Source organism: Triturus cristatus, chromosome 11, assembly GCF_964204655.1.
Source record: "Triturus cristatus chromosome 11, aTriCri1.1, whole genome shotgun sequence".
NCBI lineage: Eukaryota > Metazoa > Chordata > Amphibia > Caudata > Salamandridae > Triturus > Triturus cristatus.
The window spans coordinates 650,143,492-650,164,850 of NC_140594.1; the positions used below are offsets into that span (position 1 = coordinate 650,143,492).

The 21,359-nt window shown below is 42.4% G+C and overlaps 1 protein-coding gene across 1 annotated transcript in view; it reads right to left on the minus strand.

Moving 5' to 3' along the window:
• The window catches only part of STK25 (serine/threonine kinase 25), a 389,548-nt gene that overhangs the window by 132,019 nt on the left and 236,170 nt on the right, over window positions 1-21,359 (minus strand). Inside the window, exons 7-8 of the mRNA XM_085634164.1 lie at window positions 10,203-10,345; window positions 9,789-9,900 (exon numbers count right to left, since the gene is read on the minus strand). Of these exons, the coding sequence (XP_085490290.1) occupies window positions 9,789-9,900; window positions 10,203-10,345 (255 nt within the window). The remainder of the gene's footprint in view (window positions 1-9,788; window positions 9,901-10,202; window positions 10,346-21,359) is intronic.

The window sequence follows — 21,359 nt, forward strand, 5'->3', positions numbered from 1 at the left end:
CGATAATCATTCAGTCAGTACCCAAGTAGTCATGCAGTGAGCCAGGCCTTAGCACATGGACTGCTTTAAATGCCTATGCAGTATGGATGTAGTCCTCTAATCACCTACACAGTTGTGTTTCACACCTTCTATTCCCTAGTTAGTTTTAATACTCTTCTAGCAAACACCCTGTGAGTCACCCAGTGTGTCTCCTTATAGTACTGTAATCATTTAGTCAGTTAGCATGTAGTCTTTTAGTGAGGTAGGCTCTAGGGCATGAACTGCTTCAAAGTAGTATGCACTATGCATGTAGTGTTTTAATGATCGTCACACTTGTGGTTCAGGGCTATAGTTTCATAGTCAGTTTTTATATAAAATTTGTTTGTACAGTAATGGAATAGTATACATTTGAAAGTTATTAATATACATTTATTTGTGATTCTTTTTTACAGATACAGAACAGGAGTGTTTTTCATCTGTTTGCACTCTTCTCGTGCAAGATTGTTTGGATGAAGGGTCCTTAGGTGTTTCATCATACTTGCTGTGCCGCACGAGTATTTTTTGTTAGGATCTCCTCGTAACAGAACTCTTTGGCAAATCTTGCGAGTGACGAAGGTGGCATTGGTCTTTGTTTGCTCCTTGGAAAAAGTAAAAAAATGTCCTCACCACTGAAGAAAAACGTTGTTGGTGTAGTGCCTTCTGCAAAACATTTTCTTCAGATTAGTTAAATATTTTAAAGCGGCAACATTTACAGTTTTTGTAAGTTAAACTTATAAAATTTTGTTAGCTGTATGCATTTTATATATTTGTGATTTGTTTCTTGTGGTATTTTGTTGAGAATACCATATTGGTTTTTTTTAACAATCTTTCTTATTTTCCAGGTCTGTCGTCGACATCCATTGTCCCCACAGTAGTGTTCCGCCTTGTTGTTTTTTATTATTGTTGTTACATTTAGTTTATTGTTCATATATATGTTAATAAAAAAAATAAAGTTTGAAAATAGTTTTTCGTTGTATATTTATTATTATTATAAAAAATAAAGTTTGAAAAAAAAAATGAATAAAGTTTTTGGTTGTTCTCTTAACTGCTGTGTGACTCTTTCTTGTTCTTATTACTGTTATTTAATGGAGTCCACCATGTTGTTAAATTTTGGGGCACTTATCGCTGGAATACTGGTGATATCTGCAGTTTGCACCAACTTCTGAATAGTGTGTTAGATTTATCTCAACTTTACTTCCGTTAAAGTGCTGATAATGAAATGGAGAGTAGCCGTTCCCGTGCAAAAAGACACGAGGTGCACCTTTCAGATTTATTCTAAATACTAAAATCCTGTATTGAATTGCACTGAGGTATTGGCTGCACTTACAGTGTACACACAAAATCTATTAAGAAATCTCATTGTATTTATATTGATTGGGAATAGTGCGTCAGGTGCTGGATCTTGATGAGATACACTGCTCAGATCGTATATTGTTCTGCACACGAAAAAAATCACATCACAACTTTCACACCAATTGCAATGCGAAACAAATTCCGGCGATAAGACACGTTAGCACCAGGGATTTTACACCTGCTTTCTGCTGGTGTTAAGCAGGACAACTACCTGCACCATGAAAGGGAACACAGCCAAGAGCCACACCAGAACACCCACAGGTACCATAGAGTCAATGAGCATGATACAGGGATACCCATGAGGGCCAGAAGACTCATCTCAACAACTCCAGGACCGCCAATGCCCCCCAAACCCACATCTTAGTAAGTGTGTCCCTGTGATCATTGTCTTAGCATGATAGGCACGAGCCCTGCAACATCACAGTGTGCTGTCACCTCAGCGTTGGCCGTGAGCCTGGATGTGTAGCTACGCACGCATCCTCCTGCATGCACAACTGGCGTGTGCTGGTCTGGGGTTCACAGGTCAGTGCAGGGGTGTGCCTATCTGGCAAGGGGAACGGGGTGTCTCGGACATGTCCATATACAGGAAGTGCGGTAAGTGTGTCTCTGTGTTCTGGTGTGGCCTGCTACAAGAGCCGCAGCAGTTGATGTTGTAAACTGGCATGCACCACCTCCAAACTGCACTGTGATGTTGTAGTTGGAATGTAGCAGGACATGCGCAAATAGGCATTACAATGGTGTGCCGTACGAGTGCACGAGATACAACAGCTCACCGTACAAAAGTGTGGGGGCTCGTGGGAGGGAGGTGCAGCCGTTTGGTAACATAACACACAGTGAACTCAACCATGTGCCACATGCTGGGCATCTCATCCATGATGACCACGGTCGCAGACATCCCACAACACCAACGACTGGCCTTTGTACACATCCTGTATGAATGCAGCGTGGTTTTCACTTCTATGCTCGTTCAGTGGTGTGATGTTGGCGGGTTGTGTGACTTGTGCTGCTTGTTGGTGTGTTTCATTTTGGCCATTGTTAGTCTATATGTGTGTTGTACTTAATTGTGCATGTGTGCCATTCTGCCCATCTCCCCTCTCCCCCCACTCCCTGCTTCTTCCTCTTCCTAGTGCTGTTGTGTCTATAATTTTGTTGCTGCACACATAAATACATGTAAAGAATAAATTAGAACAGTTCCTTGATTCTTTTAGGTTTCAAAACTTCTCTATTGGTTTCTTTTTAATTTTCCATATGAACCGTTTTTTTAATATTCAACAACACATAGAAGTCAGAAGTGCAACGTATTCTATCAACACACTTTCTAGAACATTCTACAACACGTGCAGGTTAAAAGTTGACGATTGTTTTATGTTCGAACAGTGCCTTCCAAATGCAAGTAGCAGGTGTGGTTGATCTGAGCAAATTTTATCCTTTGATATGTACTCCACGTTGAAACTGCTTTTTCTTAACCAATCACAAAGATGCTTTTCCACAAAACTAATGTGCACCCTACTTTTAAAAATGAATGCTTTTCATGATATCTTCAGAGATAAGTTATAGATAGGAATTAGCATTTAAAAAACCTTTGAAATTCACTGAAAAAACCATAGGTTTCATGCACGTTATAGTTAGGAATTGGCATTTAAAAAACCTTTGAAATTCACTGAAAAAACCATAGGTTTCAGGGGCGTTATAGTTAGATGGACATTTCCCTCGTACAAAACCCTAGAAATTCCCCTGTTATAGTTAATTCAGCTAACTATAACTCGCGCCCCCGCAATGCACTGCTGATGACGTCACATATTACATCACTCATGACATGGTCAGTTACATCACTGATGACATCTCAAATGACATCACTGATGACATCACTGATGACGTCATCTATGTGATAAATTAGTACACCATCTCACACCCTAATATAACTTTTAATACACCAACTCAAAATTTCAGACGGCCATTTTGAAGACCATAGATACTCCAATACCAATAACTACATACCCACTCATTGACTCTTAGATCTACATGCATCTCCACTCACTCACCTGTACAGTCACTCATACTTACAGTCACTCTGTGCATTTATACACCTATATAGACACTCACACCCCGCCAATCAGCCATTGAGGTACTGACACATCTATTTATTTTGACATTTATTTATTTTGACATTTGTAAAGCGCGAAACGAAGGCCCGTGGGCATCTCGGCGCTAAGTAACTGCAATGTTTAGCCAGAAGGGAACTGGGAGATCAGTGATTAAAAAGCCAGGTTTTGAGGTTTTTTCGGAAGGACCAGAGGGACGTGCTGGTCTTGATGAAGTGAGGCAGTGTTCCACAATTTTGGAGCAGCCACCAGAAATCTTCTGTCACCCCAGTTGACAGATTTAGTTCGGGGGATCACCTGATCCAGGGAGCTGGAAGAGCGCAGTGCTCTGGATGGACAATAGGGGGCAAGGTTCTGAGTGAAGAACGCTGGGACAGCGTTGTGTAAAGCCTTGTATACCAGGCACAAGGTTTTGAACATGATCCTCTTCCTCACCGGAAGCCAATGAAGTTGTTTCATGGTGGGTAGAACCGGATGGAATTTGGGGATTCGCCCTAGGAGCCTGGCGGCCTCGTTCTGTATGGACTGCATTTTTGTTAACACTCTCTCCTGGGCCCCTAGAAACAAAGCGTTACAATAGTCTAGGGTGGAGAGCACCAGGGAGCTTACCAGCGTTTTCGCCATGTTTTCAGGTAAGTAGGGCAGAATTTTTTTGATGAGCCTAAGTTTATAAAAGGCTGAGGAGGATATCTGATTGGCGTGTGGTAGGAAGTTCAGACGGTTGTCAAACATAACTCCCAGGTTCCTCACTTTATCAACCAGAACTGGGGGCTGGCCCATAGATGACGGCCACCAACGGGAGGACCACTCCGGAGAGAGATTGCCGAAGATTACAACCTCCGATTTATCGGAGTTTAGCTTCAGACAATTGTGCGACATCCAGTTCCCGATGGCCGACATGCCCTGGTTGAACATGTTGGCTTTCTGAAGGCCATCATTTTTGACGGCTAGGACCAGTTGAGTGTCATCAGCGTATTAAGTAAGGCTCATCCCATATGCCCTGATGACATTGGCAAGGTCCGACACATAGATGTTAAATAGTGTCGGACTAAGGGATGAGCCTTGGGGAACTCCACACGGTAGTGACAGGGGGGAGGATTCAAAAGGTCCCACAGTGACGACCTGGGTCCTGTTGGCCAAGAAGGAGGCAAGAAGATTTTTGGCGTTACCTTGGATGCCTATGCTCTCGACACGGTCGACCAAGGTGGTATGGTCGACGGTGTCGAAGGCCGCCGACAGGTCTAGTAATATCAAGACGGCGGTCTAGTAGTCAGTCATGCAAATAATTAATCACAGTAAAATTTACTCACCTATACAGTTAAAAACACTCAAGTTCACTTACTCATAAAAATACTAACAAATTCTGTGTCTTCCTGCAGAAAAACAAACAGCACATGACACCGATATCCTTGCACTATGGCGCATACAGCCACTCCCAAAATCACACACTCTCACATATAGATAGTTATATACTCTTACACACATATACACTGCGTTTCACATATGTAGTTACTGACACATGTACAACTGAGATATACATTCAATTACTAACACACCCATACATACACTCACCCAACCATACAGTCCATCACAGATGCACTCTTAAAACCATGCACCCACTGAATCACCCACTCACACATCTAGTCACAGAGTCACACACACCCTACCCACACAAACACTCAGGCACCCATACAGATACTCAGACAACCAATCAATAACCCATATAGACACTCATATAGCTATTCACAAAACCATGCAGCCACTTATACACCAACACACAGACACATACAGACATTCACACAGTTTAGTCACTAGTCTGCAGTAAGATACATTTAATGACTCACTTATAGAGTCAGTTACACACCTAGAAAATCATCCATTCACACACTTGTACACCCAATTATTTTTCAACAGGCCTTTCCCTATATATATTAAACATATTAAAACTGTTCAGAAACACATACTCAATGGATGATGTCAAACAACGCCAAAGTTATAAGCAAAACAAAAAATGCTCTTCCTATGGAAACTTGGTCCTAACTAGAACTACCTACTGGCGACAGCAAAATAGAATAGAAAAAAAATCTAGGGTGCGAGGGAAGCTCTTCCCTCGCAGCTTAAAATTATACCAAAAACAGAAAATCCTTCGGTGTGGCACCAGAAGGATTTTATGCCTTCAGTGGGAGGACGAGACATTTTCTGCACTGCTGGGGAATTCTTCTGGAAAGGCTGTTTTAAGGCATTCATGGATTTGGTGGTTTCAATATATTTTTTGTGTGCTTGTATTTCAGGCTGAAACCCCATAACTATATGACTTCTTAGGAGAACTGGTGTGATTGTCTTGAGACAGGATGTGTCAAATACTATTCTATGCACACAATCTCCACATTCAAAATGACCTTTCCCTCCTACATAATCTCTTGTATCCTTTTCTTCTGTGGATCTGGAAGGTGGTTTATTACATTTTCCAATTCCTCTCACTGGAGACAGTAATGGCAGGTGTAAAGAGCTTGAAACTGGCAATTTACCACATCACTGCTACACATGTTTTTCATGCTGCTTCAATAAAGTAGCTTTCCTCATCAAGGAAAGGACATCCCCTTGTAGAATGCAACAGTGATCTTTTTCAAATAGCGTGCAATATCAAGGTGTCCAGTGTAACAGCGAATACAGTGCAGATCATGTCAAACGTATTTTTCTTCACCACTAGAGGAATAATAAGTTTGGTCTTAAGAAATGTCCTTGAAGTTCTCAGTGGTAGAGTTTAGGTGGAAAGTCTCCTCCGCTGCAAAACAATTATGCTTTTTCCAGAGGGAATGCTTTGAAGGACTATGTCATCAACTCCTCTTCATCAGAGTCAACTTGATAACACCACCATGTGTCAGACACCATTCGGGGGTCACGAAGCAGACGGGGTACTAGGCAACAACCATGGAAGTTGGGATGGTTTGTCACTGGTGGCCTCGAGACCATCCAACTATGGTTCTACAACTTGGCAAAGTATAACTTCTTCCGCACTTGACTCTCAGGGTAGCAAATTGGGGAGGCAGTGGGGTTGCTCAGCAATTCACAATTAAATAACAGACAGAATAACTTCAAGTTCCAGCCAAGTGATTGACAACTTAAGAAAAATAAAGTCCTTTTAATAAGACAGCAGTATTAAATGCTACACAATCCAACAAGTTATTACACTCACAGACAATACAAGTGTTTTAGGGCAAAGAGACTTTGCTAGAATAATTACGTAATGGGTAATTTTTATGAATTATGGGCAAAGTAAGGAATACATATTGAGAACTAAGAAACTTGTAAAAAATGATACGCGCTTGAAAAGGGATAAGGCTGAACGTAGAAAGAAAATGGGGATTGTAAGTCGAACGGAACTGTAAGCGTACCACTAAAAGGTCATCATGGGCTGTAATGAACGTGACTTCTCACAAAATGGTAAAAGGGAGGGATGAACACCCACAAACATAATTAAAAACTAAATGTTTGAACCAAAGATGATTCAAATAAAATGGGCGGTATTGGGAATGCGAGTAGAGCAGAGGGATGCCAGGTTGCTCTCGGATTATAAATATAAATGGTGAAACATAATCCATAAATATCTGATAAAAACAGCATAATGAATAGGATAGCAAGATGTATTTCAAAGGAGCTCCACTGGTTGCATTACTGTATTGAAGCACAGTATAATTTTCATGCTAGGTCAGAGATTAAACTGAAAAGGTATTTTATTTTACTTCGGTGCAGTTTGCAACTTTGTACAAAACTTTCCAATAAAAAAGTTCACCCACTGAGGAAGGGACATTGCAAGTTTCTTGTAGATCTATTGGGGGGTTGAAGCAAAAGAAATACAAAGGTGAAGCATACGTAAAAAGTAGCATTTACCATTTTACCTCCTCCAGGGTTTTTTACTCCTTGGTACCGAATAAAATGGCCGAAAGCAATTACACCAAACTTGGCACGACAGTAGGTCTTTACTCCAAGAGGTACCTTAGTTTTGTTTGTTATGAACCTGTCCAGTAGTTTAAACATTGTTCAGGTCTGGGCGTGAACAGGTTAAAGTACAGAGATATCTGGACAGTGTATTCAATGAGGGCAAAGACCTGGGTTCGCAGAACTTCACAGACACAAAATTAAAAAAAATAGCCCAATTTGATTGATCAAGGTGCCTTGTTTCCTCATCGGCTATTTCAGGACAGAGATCTCAAAGACGGTTTCACACACCAGAAGATCTTCAACTGGCTAGCTGAAACTTGAGGAAAAATGATGCAGCGGATATTAGAGGACACAGGGGCTCTCTCCCTGCGTCCAGGTAAACTAAAATGAAAGGAACCTTATGGGAACAGAGGGAGTGAACCCCAATACCATGGCTCAGGGGAGGAGGGAGGAAGAGAGTAGGCGAGGGTGTAAAGGGGCCCTTCATGTAATAAAAATAAAAAGATTTTTGTGGACTACTGAGCTATGTTTGTGGCACCCAGCATAGCTCCCAATGTCTGAAAACCCTTGCCAAGAAACTCCAGACCCACTGCAAGTGCCTTGGAAACGTGCTGGAGCTTCTGTTGTGTCCATGGATCTGTATCCAAGTGTGTGGAAGCCATGAAAGCTCCAACATGGGTCACTGAGTGATCCTGAACTCTAAAGAGCAGGGTCCTTGAACCCTTAAATATAAATTAAATACCATATAAAAGAAGCCCTGGCCTACAACAAGACACTGCGACCAACCGTTACTGCATGCGGGGGCTATGCCCACACCACTGGTTGGGCACAGGGCCTTGCCAAAGTTATAGAACTGATACCTCTACCACTACCTCTGGACAGACATAGCAGGGATTAGGTGTTGGTGGCGGGCTGGACGCAGGGCTTGATCATGGACTAGGTCCCGAGGGCAACTCCTGACAACCACAGCCTTTTGCTCTGTGCAGTGGGAATTGGCTGGCCATGGTAGATTAACACAGGTTGAAAAGGGTTGGCCATTCAGCCCCCGCCGAAGGCCAAGCACAGTGAAGGTGGACCGCATGCAGTTAGCTGAGCACAAGAAATTTTGGATATATGTTGTATGACCAAAAAAAAAACTAAAAGTTCACTGCTTAAACAAGGAGTAAAGTGAAGTTATGGTGATCTTTGGTTAATACACCTAGATGTAAATTTGAAAAAACCTAAGAAATTCACAAAAAGAAAAAAAAGTTTTAAAAACCTGCAGTTATCGTGATGAATTAAAATAAAAAAAAATCACTAAACTCTAGTTTGTTCCAATTCTTCATTTGTGTCCCTAATCCGTTTGTGAAATACATTTAAGATTAGTATTTACATATCCTTACTTACAATGTATAATCCCCTGCGATGTAGTGACTCCTGAAGTAATTGTTTTAAAAACCTGCATGTGATACAGTGCCCATGAAGTAGTGTGGATAGACCCACAGAATCTGACGTAAGTGTGGGTCCTCAACAAGACCCCAAACATTGCATTGTAGTACACATAGCTCATGTAAATTTCAATTTTCACTTAGGCAGTTAATACCATTATTTTTTCAATGAGGTAATCTTGAATTTAAAGCATTTTATACAGTTGAATTTTCATTGCAGTAAACTACTAACATTTTGATGTGTTGCTTTCATGAAAACTCTTTACGAACATAGAAAAGATTTCAAGAGATATCAATTAGCACCAAAGTATCCCTTACTGACAGATTCCTAACCATGCGGTGTGAATATTTTTTAAAGTCAATTATAAAAGCTGGGACATTAAGGAAGAAATTGTTATTTTACATGTAGAATGATAAGGGTTAATAGCAAAACGTGAGTCATCGGAGAAAACTCAACTGGCAAATACTGAAAGCTGAACATAGATGCACACACCAAAAAACAGCAAAAAGAATATTTGACTGTGGTGAAAATGTCTCCAACAAAATGACATATGTGCTTATTTAGTGTAACAGTGCAAGAATGTGAATGAAAAGCTTGATTCAATACAACATATACAAATAAAACACTGGATTTGCGATCTCTATTCTCTCTGGTTGGTCAGTGTAAAACATCTAACACCTCACATACAAAATAAAATATATTCTTCTTAATGCCACTAACTGACGTTATAACCATAGCGTCATAGCAAGAATAAGACTATTGTTAAGAAAAGATTCCGATTTAAATAGTTCCAATGAAACATGTAACCCATTCCCATCAGATTTCACACTGGCAAAGAAGCCCTACGTCTCCATATTGAGGTCCCTCTTTGGTCTCATCCTTCTCTTTCTAACTTAAGAGGAATAAGGGGGGGTGTAGGTAGAGATGGGGAAGGGCAGCACTCACCTTGTGAGACAAAGCTGTTCCATCATCTATGTGGTGGAACTTCTTTGCTGGTTTGATGGTTTTTGGAAACGTCCACTGTGAACTCCAGTATGCTTCATCTGTGTTTTCTTCTCTGGGAACAGAAATAGAAAAGCAAGCCTCCTAAATTATGTAATGTCAACTTCAAGAGGAAACATTATATTCAGATGGAAAATGTACAGGCTTTCTTGGACAGTCATTAATATCTTTGCATGCATGACATCCCAATTCAGGCTATGGTCTACTAGCTGGCCTCTTCACTGTGGTTACAATATAACCACCAGTGTTAAGAAATCCCATTGCTGCGTGCCAATGTACAGAAAGTTTAGATAAACTTGAGGAACACAGTCCAAACAATGGTCAGGGCAGTCACTAACAACAATGATGGTTATATACTTGTCAGAGTCGGAGCTTGAATCTCCACCATGACCCTCAGACTTCCACCGCTGGTACCGATCCACCAAGTCTATAAGGAATGAGGTTTTCTTAGTGTAGCGTGTGATGAAACGGTGCTTGAGCAACTCCTTTGGCGTTGGTCTCTAGAACAAGGTGGAAAAGAAGATTTTTTTTAGCTTACAGCGTGCACAGCTTTCCGACATACAAGTTTCAATTTCTGTAGAACATTTCAAAGCTTTTGTGTGCATTTACTATGGTAAACATTGCTAGTGCCAGAAAATGTATCATTTTTTTTTTTTTTTAATACTGCTGTACGATGGTGTCTTATGTAATTCTGTAACTCAATATAACATGCTGTCGTCTCACAGACCAATGTCCCTTAGTTTCTGGACTGAAATGCTGTAGCATGTTTGGCACTGGTTTTTATTTCTGCTGTACAGTGTTGGTATATGTTGGTGCACTCGTTTATGTTTTGTAAATTATACAATGCATAGCGATGTTCAGCGATGAATAACGAAATGCAATCAGAACTGAAATGGAATACTGGATGCTATTTTGCAGTGTGGTTACTAATGTTGTGGTGTAGATAGTATTTGTGTTGGCATATATTACTGTGGGTGAGATTTTTTAATGTGAGTTTCCATTCAAATCCGCATTAAGCAAAACACGTTTACATGCGGGCCAAGTGATTTCAAGAAAAGTATCATAGCTGTAACTTACACTAATTATTAATTATTTTAGCTATCCTGCACTTTGATCCAGATAGCTCAGGAACTTTTCCGTTGTGATGAAATATGTACTGTAAATTGGTCATCACTAGAATTTACTTGACACCACTTATTGGTGAATGTATTGCTTGCCAAAGCTTTCTCTTCTTGCAATCACCACATTGGTCTTTGTTATGACAGCTACCTCTACATATGGGAGTTAACTGAAGTCCCAATACTCTGCTAGGTTTTATTGGGAGTTCCAGACTTTCCACTGTTGCTGTTCATTTGTCGTTCTTTGGTTACTGTTAATTTGGTAGGCTGGGACCTGGCCTACACACAGACATTTCTTTAACCTGGTGGAACTTTTTAGTTCTGTGAGTCTTGGCAAACAAATCTATATATACGGGGAACGAAATTTAGAAAGACGAATGATACAGAAATACATACTAGGTACAGAATAGCTCAGCACCTACCTAAAAGTCAATGTGTGATAACAATATAGTACAGTACAACATCCAGAATATTAGTCAAACATGAAATGATCTCCCAAAAGAATAGATTGAGTCTTCAGATTCTGATGAAAAAATACTTTTATTTTATTCCTTTATGTGATGCTTCTTCATCAGATTTCGTTCATTAAAAACACAATACAAAATTAATAGCCGACGCAACGCGTTTCGTCCCCAAGGGACTTCTTCAAGGCTGTTTTTTTTTTTTTAATTCATTTACAATCGTAGCGGACAAAATCACATCCTGATGTATCCAACAGGATTCAGCAAGTCTAGTTCTTATAGTAAAAAGCACCACTTTTATAGTTTTTGTGTGCTGATACTTCTAAGGTCTATAGTGGCCCTAGATCTTATATTAAAAAGCACCACTTTTGTAGTTTATGTGTGCTGATATTTCAACGGGGTATAGTGGCCCCAGATTAGATCAAGAGCAAAGATGCGTGTGATCCGAGGTCCGGGTCTGTAAAGTAAGATCAGCATTATGTACTGTAAATTGGTCATCACTAGAATTGACTTGACACCACTTATTGGTGAATTTATTGCTTGACAAAGCTTTCTCTTCCTGCAATCACCACGTTGGTCTTTGTTATGACAGCTACCGCTACATATGGGAATTAACTGAAGTCCCAATACTCTGCTAGGTTTTATTGGGAGTTCCAGACTTTCCACTGTTGCTGATCATTTGTCGTTACTGTTAATTTGGTAGGCTGGGATCTGGCCTACACACAGACATTTCTTTAACCTGGTGGAACTTTTTAGTTCTGTGAGTCTTGGCAAACAAATTGCATATATGGGGAACGAAATTTAGAAAGACGAATGATACAGAAATACATACTAGGGTACGAGCATAATGTATTGAAGGTAAAACAGACATATAACCTCCACAAAATGTGCAATTTTTAAGTGCATATAAGTGTCTTTTTGTACACCATCACATGTTTTCGATACGATGAGGAAACAAAGGAGTCGGAATAAGTACATTATACTAGTGCCGCTCACATATCACCGATATTTTGCGTACTAGTTCCTACCACTTCAGGCATAATGCACTTGGCACTCCCTTTAAACCACAAGAGATAAAGAGAATCAACCCCTTCACCCCAACCCATTACAAGGTCACGCAGGAAAGCAAAGAGCAATAAAGGAGAATTCTTTCTAAAAGAAACTGTGGAGCACATCGTCAAGAGGACTTTATTCACACAGCTTTGACGTCTTTAGCCATAGAGGATAATGTCTGAAATGTACTATGAGCGGATGTTAACGACCAGCAGGTTTCAAATGATGCAAAGTAGTCTAGAAGAGTTATTAACGTCATGTATAATTTTTCGATGGCAAGCACCTGTCATAATTTGTGACTCCAGTGTTCTATGCTGGTGCATCTAGTTTACACCGACTTGCTATGAGTTTCTTTGCCACACCCATGTGTGCGCTCAATATCCTGTCAGCTTTAGATACAGTTTCCGATACTTAGTCTCACAGTCCCAAAACAATAACAGCAGGGCCCCAAGATGTATGTAATTGTAATACACTCTTTTATGGCTTAAACCTTCCTTTCAGAACCCTCGCAATTTCGCACACTCCCAAGACATATGCACACCACTTCCCACCTCTTTGCCAGAAAGACAGCATTTACTAAACACTGTTGTATGCAGCTTAGTCAGGGCCTTGGGAGTCTGGTACTACTTTGACATTAATTTTTATATTTGTATGCCTTTTCTCTTCACACCACATTTCTAAAGTATTTTGGGATATTCCACCAAGATTTCCACTCCTCATCCAATCCATTAAGGATTGCAGACCAGGGATGCTGATACCCCCATCTCCCGCTCAAACACCCCTCCATCAGCATCTTGTATATCCTAGGAACCAGACCCCTGAATCAGCATAATGCATGACCACTTTTTACATTTTATCGATCCACCATGTAGCTCTTGCACAATTATCCAGGTGGAGAACATGCACAACATAATAATGCAATTCAAAATTATTGTAATTAACATGTTCTCTTACCCTAAAATCATTCTTACATGCCTTAAATGATTTGACAGACCCCTTAAACATATTTATTATCGCTTTACACACCCTTCCATTCTCCTCAGAGCTAATTCTGAGAGTGCCACATCAAAGCCTGGATTGTAGTGCATTTGTGATGGGAAAGAAAAATAGTGTGGTTAGTCCTGCATGCGATGTAGTCCCAACTTCCAGAACCATTTTTATAAAAGTAGCAAGATACAGGTTCTTCGTGTGACTATGTTTGGGGAGAACTGCTATGTTCCACAGAGCCCTTCCTGCGCCTGAGAGTGCTCAACCACTCAGTTTAGGTTAGTCTATCTTGTTGTGATCCCAACTAGGACTATTAGGTTCGATGTTTAATAATAGTTACAATGGCATGCCAACTCCGCCCCCCTCATCTAAGGGCCATTAAAAATGTTGATTAATTCTGTCTCCAACCCAAATAAAATAGCCCAAATAGAATTGAATTATGGGGTTTGCCTCTTTTAAAGTTCCAGATGAGGAATTGCCAATGGCAGTGACTGAAACAGGTAAAGATGTCCCAGTACTACATTTGGCTTCACAGCAGTAAGTCTGCCCAGCCAGGAGATAAAGCAGGTCTCCCACTGCGATAGGGCCTGCTTTTGGTATACATTTAACTCTTTTCCAGCTTACTGCATACCACCACTCAAGTGTTCAAGCATGGTCTGATGGACCCAATACATAGGGATCTCAGTTTTACATTGGTTCACCATGAACTCCGAATCCCGCACAAATCCTCCACACCTCTCAAAACAGCAGGAATGGAAATCTACTGTTTAGCCAGAGTCAACGGACATTGTCCACAAACAGACAGAGGTTATGGCTTATGTGCTTCATACAGAAGTCATGTTTGAGCTAACTATGGTCAAATTAGACAACTCCAGGAGAGCGTGATTAAGATAGCAGCATTCGAGTGCAACATGGCTGTTACAGGATGCAAAATATGTATATACTTTTTTCAAATGGTGGTGTTACTCAGGGCTATACAGTCTAAAGCTACAACAGCAAACAGGCCATACCCTAGGAATAATGCATATTCCCTTATGACAGGGGCTACATATAGTATATGGAAATTGTGTGTAGAGGCTGCTGTCACTATCTAGTCCGAGTGTTCTAAAAGAAAAATAAGTGAAGACATGGAATGAGTGATTCTTTTAGGATCACATCCAGTAAAGAACAAAAGGCTTATGGCTACACTAATCAATGGAGATATAAAATATTAACAAGTATACACATAGAGAGAAGCTTCAGAGTGAATTAGGAAAGCGGACAGGGAAATGATATAAACCATATTCAAAGTTATTGATAATGGCTTTCAAACTTTATCGAAACACATCTATATTATCTCCACCATCTCTTCTTCTGCTTAAACTCTTTGTAACATGGAAGAGCTCAAATGTGTGTACTGAAACAAATGAGTTGGGCATTACAAAACTCAAAGCACACAAGGTGCTTTGGCCATTGATCAACAAAACAGCCATCTTTCTTAATTACAATATCACTGAAAGAAAGATATCAGTCTCTAAAAACAAAAACAGAAGCATCCAATAAACTTCTCTCTATCAAACAGAAAGAGAACACAGCTTTTTTTTTATTGCTGTACACGCACAGCTCATGCACCTACTGCATTTAGTTTTGCCTATCGCTGCTTTTCATGTCTATTGCTGTCAGAAAACAACTCTTGGATGGTATTCACATAAATAAAACATAAAACATTACTACAACACACAAAGTTTTCTTTTTGAATACCACTGCTTTAATAATGGAAATCCAACTTTCTTTCGTTCATCTGCATGTACTAATCCTTTGTTACACACCCTTGCAATGCCATAATTATTCATGGCACTTGTAACAGTTGGACACCTAGTCTTACTTGTAAACTTCTTGTGACACTTGCTTCTTTCACTCCTTCCTATCACACTCTATTAATTAACAGTAGCAAGGTAATATGAGCAAACGATTCTTGTTGTGGTTAGCCCAAGCTTTCAAGTATCCGTTTACTGTTCCAAAAAGTAGGAAAATGTTGTGGGGTTACATTTTATACACTTCAAGTGAAAGTCTATAATGATCTATAATGAGCGGAGGTTACACTTGGGTATGTCGAAGGAGGCTCTCTCATTGAGGTACTTGGGTCCGATGTTGTGGAGGGACTTGTAGGCGTGGGTGAGAAGTTTGAAGGTCACTCTCTCCTTGACGGGGAGCCAGTGGAGGTCTCGTAGGTGTTGGGTCATGTGTTCGTGCCGTGGGGTTCCGAGGGCGAATCTGGCTGCGGTGTTCTGGAGGGTTTGGATCTTGTGTAGGAGAGTTTTGTTAATTCCGGCATAGAGGACGGTGCCGTAGTCCAGTCTGCTGGTTATGAGTGCATGGGTGACGGTTTTTCTGCATTCGGGGTATCCATTTGAAGGTCTTGTGGAGGGTCCGAAGGCAGTTGAAACTGGTGGAGGCGATGGAGTTGATCTGGCGGGTCATGGTGAGGGAAGAGTCTAGGATGATGCAGAGGTTCCGTGCAGGGTCTGTCGGAGTAGGGGGGGGGGGGGGGGGTCCTGAGGGCGGCAGGCCACCAGGTGTAGTCCCAGTCAGAGGCGGAGGGTCTGAGGATGAGGACCTCAGTCTTCTCAGAGTTGAGCCTTCAGGCAGCTGTTTTTCATTCAGGCGGCGACATCCTTCATTCCTTCCTGGAAACATAGTCTGGTGTTTTCTGGGTTCTTCATGAGGGAGCGGATGAGCTGGGTGTTGTCTGTGTAAGAAACTATGCTGAGCCTGTGCTGTCTGACGATGGCTGCGAGGGGGGCCATGTAGATGTTGAAGAGCGTGGGGCTTAGTGATGATCCTTAGGGTACTCGGCAGGTGAATTCTGTGGGTTCGAAGAGGAAAGGGGGAGTCTGATCCTTTGGGTTCTGCCGGAGAGATAGGTGCGGATCCAGGTGAGGGCGGTTTTTCGTATCCCAGCGTTGTGGAGTCAGGCGGCGAGAGTGCGGTGAGAGACGGTGTCGAAAGCTGCAGAGGTCTAGTAGGATGAGGGCCGCGGTGTGTCCCTGGTCGAGTAGCATGCGGATGTCGTCGGTGTCGGCGAGGAGAACGGTCTCGGTGCTATGGTTGCTGCGGAACCCGGACTGGGAGGCGTCTAGGATGGAGTTCTCTTTGATGAAGGCGGTCAGCTGGGTGGTTACAAGCCTCTCTGTGACTTTGACTGCGAAGGGGAGGAGAGAGATGGGCTGGTAGTTCTTCAGGTCTGTTGGGTCGGCCATGGGCTTCTTGAGGAGGGGTTTGACTTGCGCCCGCTTCCAGTCATCTGTGAAGATGCCGGATTTGAAGGAGGCGTTGATGGTCCGTCCTAGTTCGGGTGCGATGGCGGCAGCGGCGGCTCTGTGGTAGATGTGTGGAGGGCAGGGTTCCGTGGGGGCTCCTGCGTGGGTGTTCCTCATGGTTGCCGTGGTGAGTTTCATGGTGGCGGGATTCCATGTGGTGATGGTCGGCTCTATGTCGGTGGTGGGGGGGTGGGGAGCAAGGGGGTTCTGGTGTCCGGCATCTGTTCGCTGAAGTTGTCGTAGAGGGTCTTGATTTTCAGATGGAAGTAGGAGCTGAGTTTGTTGCAGAGTTCCTGGGAATGTGTGGCTTCGCTGGGGGGTTTGGTGAATTGTTGTATGATGTTGAAAAGTTCTTTGGCATTGGTTGAGTTGATGAGGATTTTGTTCTTGATGAACGTCTGCTTGGTGTCTCTTATGCGCTGGTGTCTCTTATGCGCTGGTGGTATTCTTTCAGGGCGCTGCGGTAGCTGTTGAGGTCTTTGTGGCTTTCCGGTTTCGCCAGGCTTTCTCGCGGCGTCTGCAGGATCGCCACGTTTCTTGGAGTTCGGTGGTGTACCAGGCGGCTTTCAGGAGGAGTTGTTTGCTGGGGTGGCGGAGGGGTGCAAGCTTGTCGGCGCCTCTGGATTTCTACCGGTGAAATTCCTTGGCTGCGGAGTTGGCATCAGTTTTGGTGCAGGGAGGGCCTAGGCGGAGGGTGGTGTTTAGGTGCTCCTCTGTGATCCCATTCCAGTTTTTTTGTGGCGGGGTGGGTTTGGGTTCTGCGGTGGCGTTTAAGGTGAAGTGTATGCAGTGGTGATCCGTCCAGAGGGGCTGTGAGGTGTGGCTGAAGTGGATGTTTGACCCTCCAACGAAGATGGGGTCAAGGGTGTGTCCAGCTCTGTGGGTGGGGGTGGTGACGAGCTGCTTCAGTCCGAGGTTGTCGAGGAGGGTGATGGAGTCGGGGTCACAAATCCCCTGATTTGGATTCCTCAATCCTGGTAAAAAGCACTACATGTACTATTGAGAGAGTTCATCTGGGATGGAGGCTGGCACTGGGTGTTGCAGTCCCCGGTAGCAGAAGGAGGACTGGGGGCCCAGATTAAGAGAAGTCTTACCTGGCCGCACAGCTGCAATGGCTGGCCCGGTGGCTTGAGGGGTCTGGACTTACGAACATCGGCCCACTGGGGGAGAAGCAATGGGAGGCATTCTGTTGGCTTTTGTTATGATTTTAGGCATAGGGGGTTGGGCATGCTTAACTCCCTAAAGTAGCATTTTGCTGCTGGAAGATAGGTGAGCAAGACACCACACTACAAATCCATAAAATACATGACTACATATAAATTAATAACCCTGAGAGATTTATGGGAGGGGAAGATAGGTAGTAAATGAATAGAAAAGGAATGGAAAGCAACACTAGAATACCTACATAAAGTATCCTGGAACACCAGGTTCAAATACAGCCAATTGAATTCTCTACACCACATAACACACTCCTATGAGGCTAAATGCCACTGCAGGCAATAAATAAGAAATGGCCCAGATGTTCATCGATTAATGCATATGACATGGATTTGCCTGTCAATGGCTGATTTCTGGCAAGCAGTCACCTCTGAATTAGAGAGAACGTTCCTTAAAATGGAGATAGGTCCACTGGGTCTGTATACTCGCTCTAAAGTGAAGGTGGGCTTCAAGTTTTTGGAAATAGCTTGTTGATTGTCAGGTGAGCCACAGCTATGCACTTGAGGTCCCCAGAGGAGCAACCATGGTATAAGCAGAAGGAAGAGGTAAACAATGGGCAATGGGGAAGGGAGCAGTCCTTTGGAATGAGGAAGGTAAGGAATCTGTGATTACTGTCATCACCACATTTAATATGGAGCTGGACCGCCCTGTCTCCCAGTGTTAGTGATAGCCATTCGCACAGGATACAAAAACGTTATACATTAGAGGGTCAAACTTTTAGGCGATCCAACACCAAGAAAATGAAAAAATATCTTTGAGGTTCCACTCAGCATTGGGCAGCATGAGTCATTCAAATTGTATGCAACATAGGAAAGCATATCTAACCAGGTGGAAATGAATAGGTCACTGGTCTAGACTGGAAATAGACTTGATTTAGTAAACAACAAGATCTGAGGGGAGTAAGGGTTGACTAAGGTTATAGAAAACCCTCTAGCAGACATGTAAGCCAACTTCATATGGTTGAATATCATTAGAAACAACCAACAACTCACTATTTCAAGGAAGGTAAGCCACGCTGCATGCTAATTTGGTTGGTCAACTGTTTGAGGAGCCTAGTATGACAGAAAGACAGATGCAAGGGCCACCCTGTAATCAAATAAAGACACTTTCATGAAATGTTATGAAATAATTCAAGGCAAAAGACACACAAATGATAAATGGAATGCAGAATAAATCAAACATTCACCCCCCCAGTCAAGACATCTGGGTATAATCCATCATTTTTTGCTCATCATGCCACACCAGTTCAGACCCAGCCATACGCAAATCAGTCTTGACGACCCTGCTCCTCAGGAGAACAGACCAACATGAACTGCCAAGCCAGGTCCTCCTTGGACCAGAAACAAGCATTCTAGGACCAGTTTCGAGGTATTTTCCCATATCAGCCAGGCTAGCTTGAATCTAGTGGCCCAGTGAGCCCGGGACCCACGTCTGGGCATACCTGGCGCATACCTGGCGCAATTAGGGCAAGAGAGCAAATGAGACACAAATGATGGACGGAATGCGGAACAAAATCAAACATTCACCCCCAGTCAAGAGATCTGGGTTAAATCCATTGTTCTTTTGCTCACCAGGCCACCCCAGTTTAGATCCAGCCATTATCAAATCCGTCTTGACCCGGATTCTCATGGCTGATGAGGGGTGATACCTTGAACCCGGTCACATGATGCTTGTTTCTGGTCCAGGGAGGACTTGGCCTTGCAGTTCGGGCTGGACTGTTCCCATGGGAAACAGGGTCAAGATTGATTGGTATATGACTGGATTTAAACTGGAATGGCATGGGGAGCAAAACAAAACTATGGATTTAGATCTCTGTACTGGGGTGTTTGGCATTGTTCAGCATTCTGTCTATTAATTGTTCTTTTTACAATTGAAATAATTGAAAACATTCTTCTAATAGGAAGCTGGAGGGGAGTTAGGAATACATTGAGAGGTTGCTAGTGCAATTCAACTGAAACTATTTTGTTAAATGTAGCACATGAAACTAAGAATTAACAGAGCATAGAATCAGAGGTATAGTAAAAGTAATGGAATGTGGTAAAGTGCTCGTACAGACACACTAGATATCTATTAGGACTTTGTACATATATTGGTACCTTATTGATCGAGATTATATGAGGAAGCATGTGGGGAGGTGTGGGGGAGGGGAGTTCTGCTTGATTAGGCATAGCGCTCACCTTGCAGTTTTACCTAAATCGGGGCAATACTTATCTGAATGTGCATAACAATGCCAGAAGTCACTTTAATCTGCGACATTGAAATACACTAGAAGATACTCAACAAAGGGTTGTAGCGGATTATCACAGCTATGATACAAACTAACCTAATTGGATTTAGAGTAACCTGAACTATATAACCAATAGCTTAAGTTGAATGTACCTGGTATTGGCTGAGGGAAGACAATGCACTAAGCCTGATAGCCACTGCTTACACACTGGCACTCTTCTAAGTCCCCTGTGTGCAATCTGACGTTAAGTCAGTATTGTGAGCACTGTGAATTTCACTTTGCATGTGGCAGTGTCTTTACCCAACCCTGCAGTGCCACTAGAGAGATGGTGATTTTATCTTTGGATCCTGAGAAAGAATACGGTTGTTTCAGGTAGTCCAGGTTCTTTACGGTCCTAAGAAATGGCGACATCTGGTACATTTGGCTGTGTTGTGTGAGCATCCACCCATAAACGGGTGCTACTCTCTGCTTTGAAAGCTTTTACATCAAAGATGTGGCCTGTTGGAGAGGCAGTATGATGGCTATCTGCAGTTTGAGACACAATAAACAGGAGTAAGCCCGTTTTCCCAAAGCAAATTCAGAATTAGTGATATAAAGCACATAGGGAGGGGGAAGAAGAAAGGGACACCACAGGGGAATTTGGAGAAGAATTGTATTTGTAAGTAGTTATTACAGCACTAGTCAAGGTACAAGTGACCATAACACTCAAGTGAGCACTGGGCGTGCTAGTGAACGACGCGGTGACACAAGGGTGAAGAACAGCGTGAATGGCGAAAATGATAAGGTAACAATGTGGTCAAAAGAGACAAAAAATTATATACAGTGTAGTTTCTTAACAATGAATAATTTGACCACAGCAATGCCAAAGTTCCCCAGAAAAGAACTTTGGCATTGTGGTCTCCCTTTCTTCTTCCCCCTCCCTATGTGATTTATATCACTAATTCTGAATTTGCTAGGTTTTAAATGACTTCCAGTTGAGACATTGTTATCTGCAGTTTGAAGCACCACACGCCCTTAGCAAATATACCAGCTTTCTTGCCGTGGTCAGGCCTTGAGGAACCATGCATTGAGTACCGGAGAGCACAGCCTCAACCCAAGTGGATGCCTCTATATTGAGCAGAATATACTGTGGCCATGCAATGAAACAACCA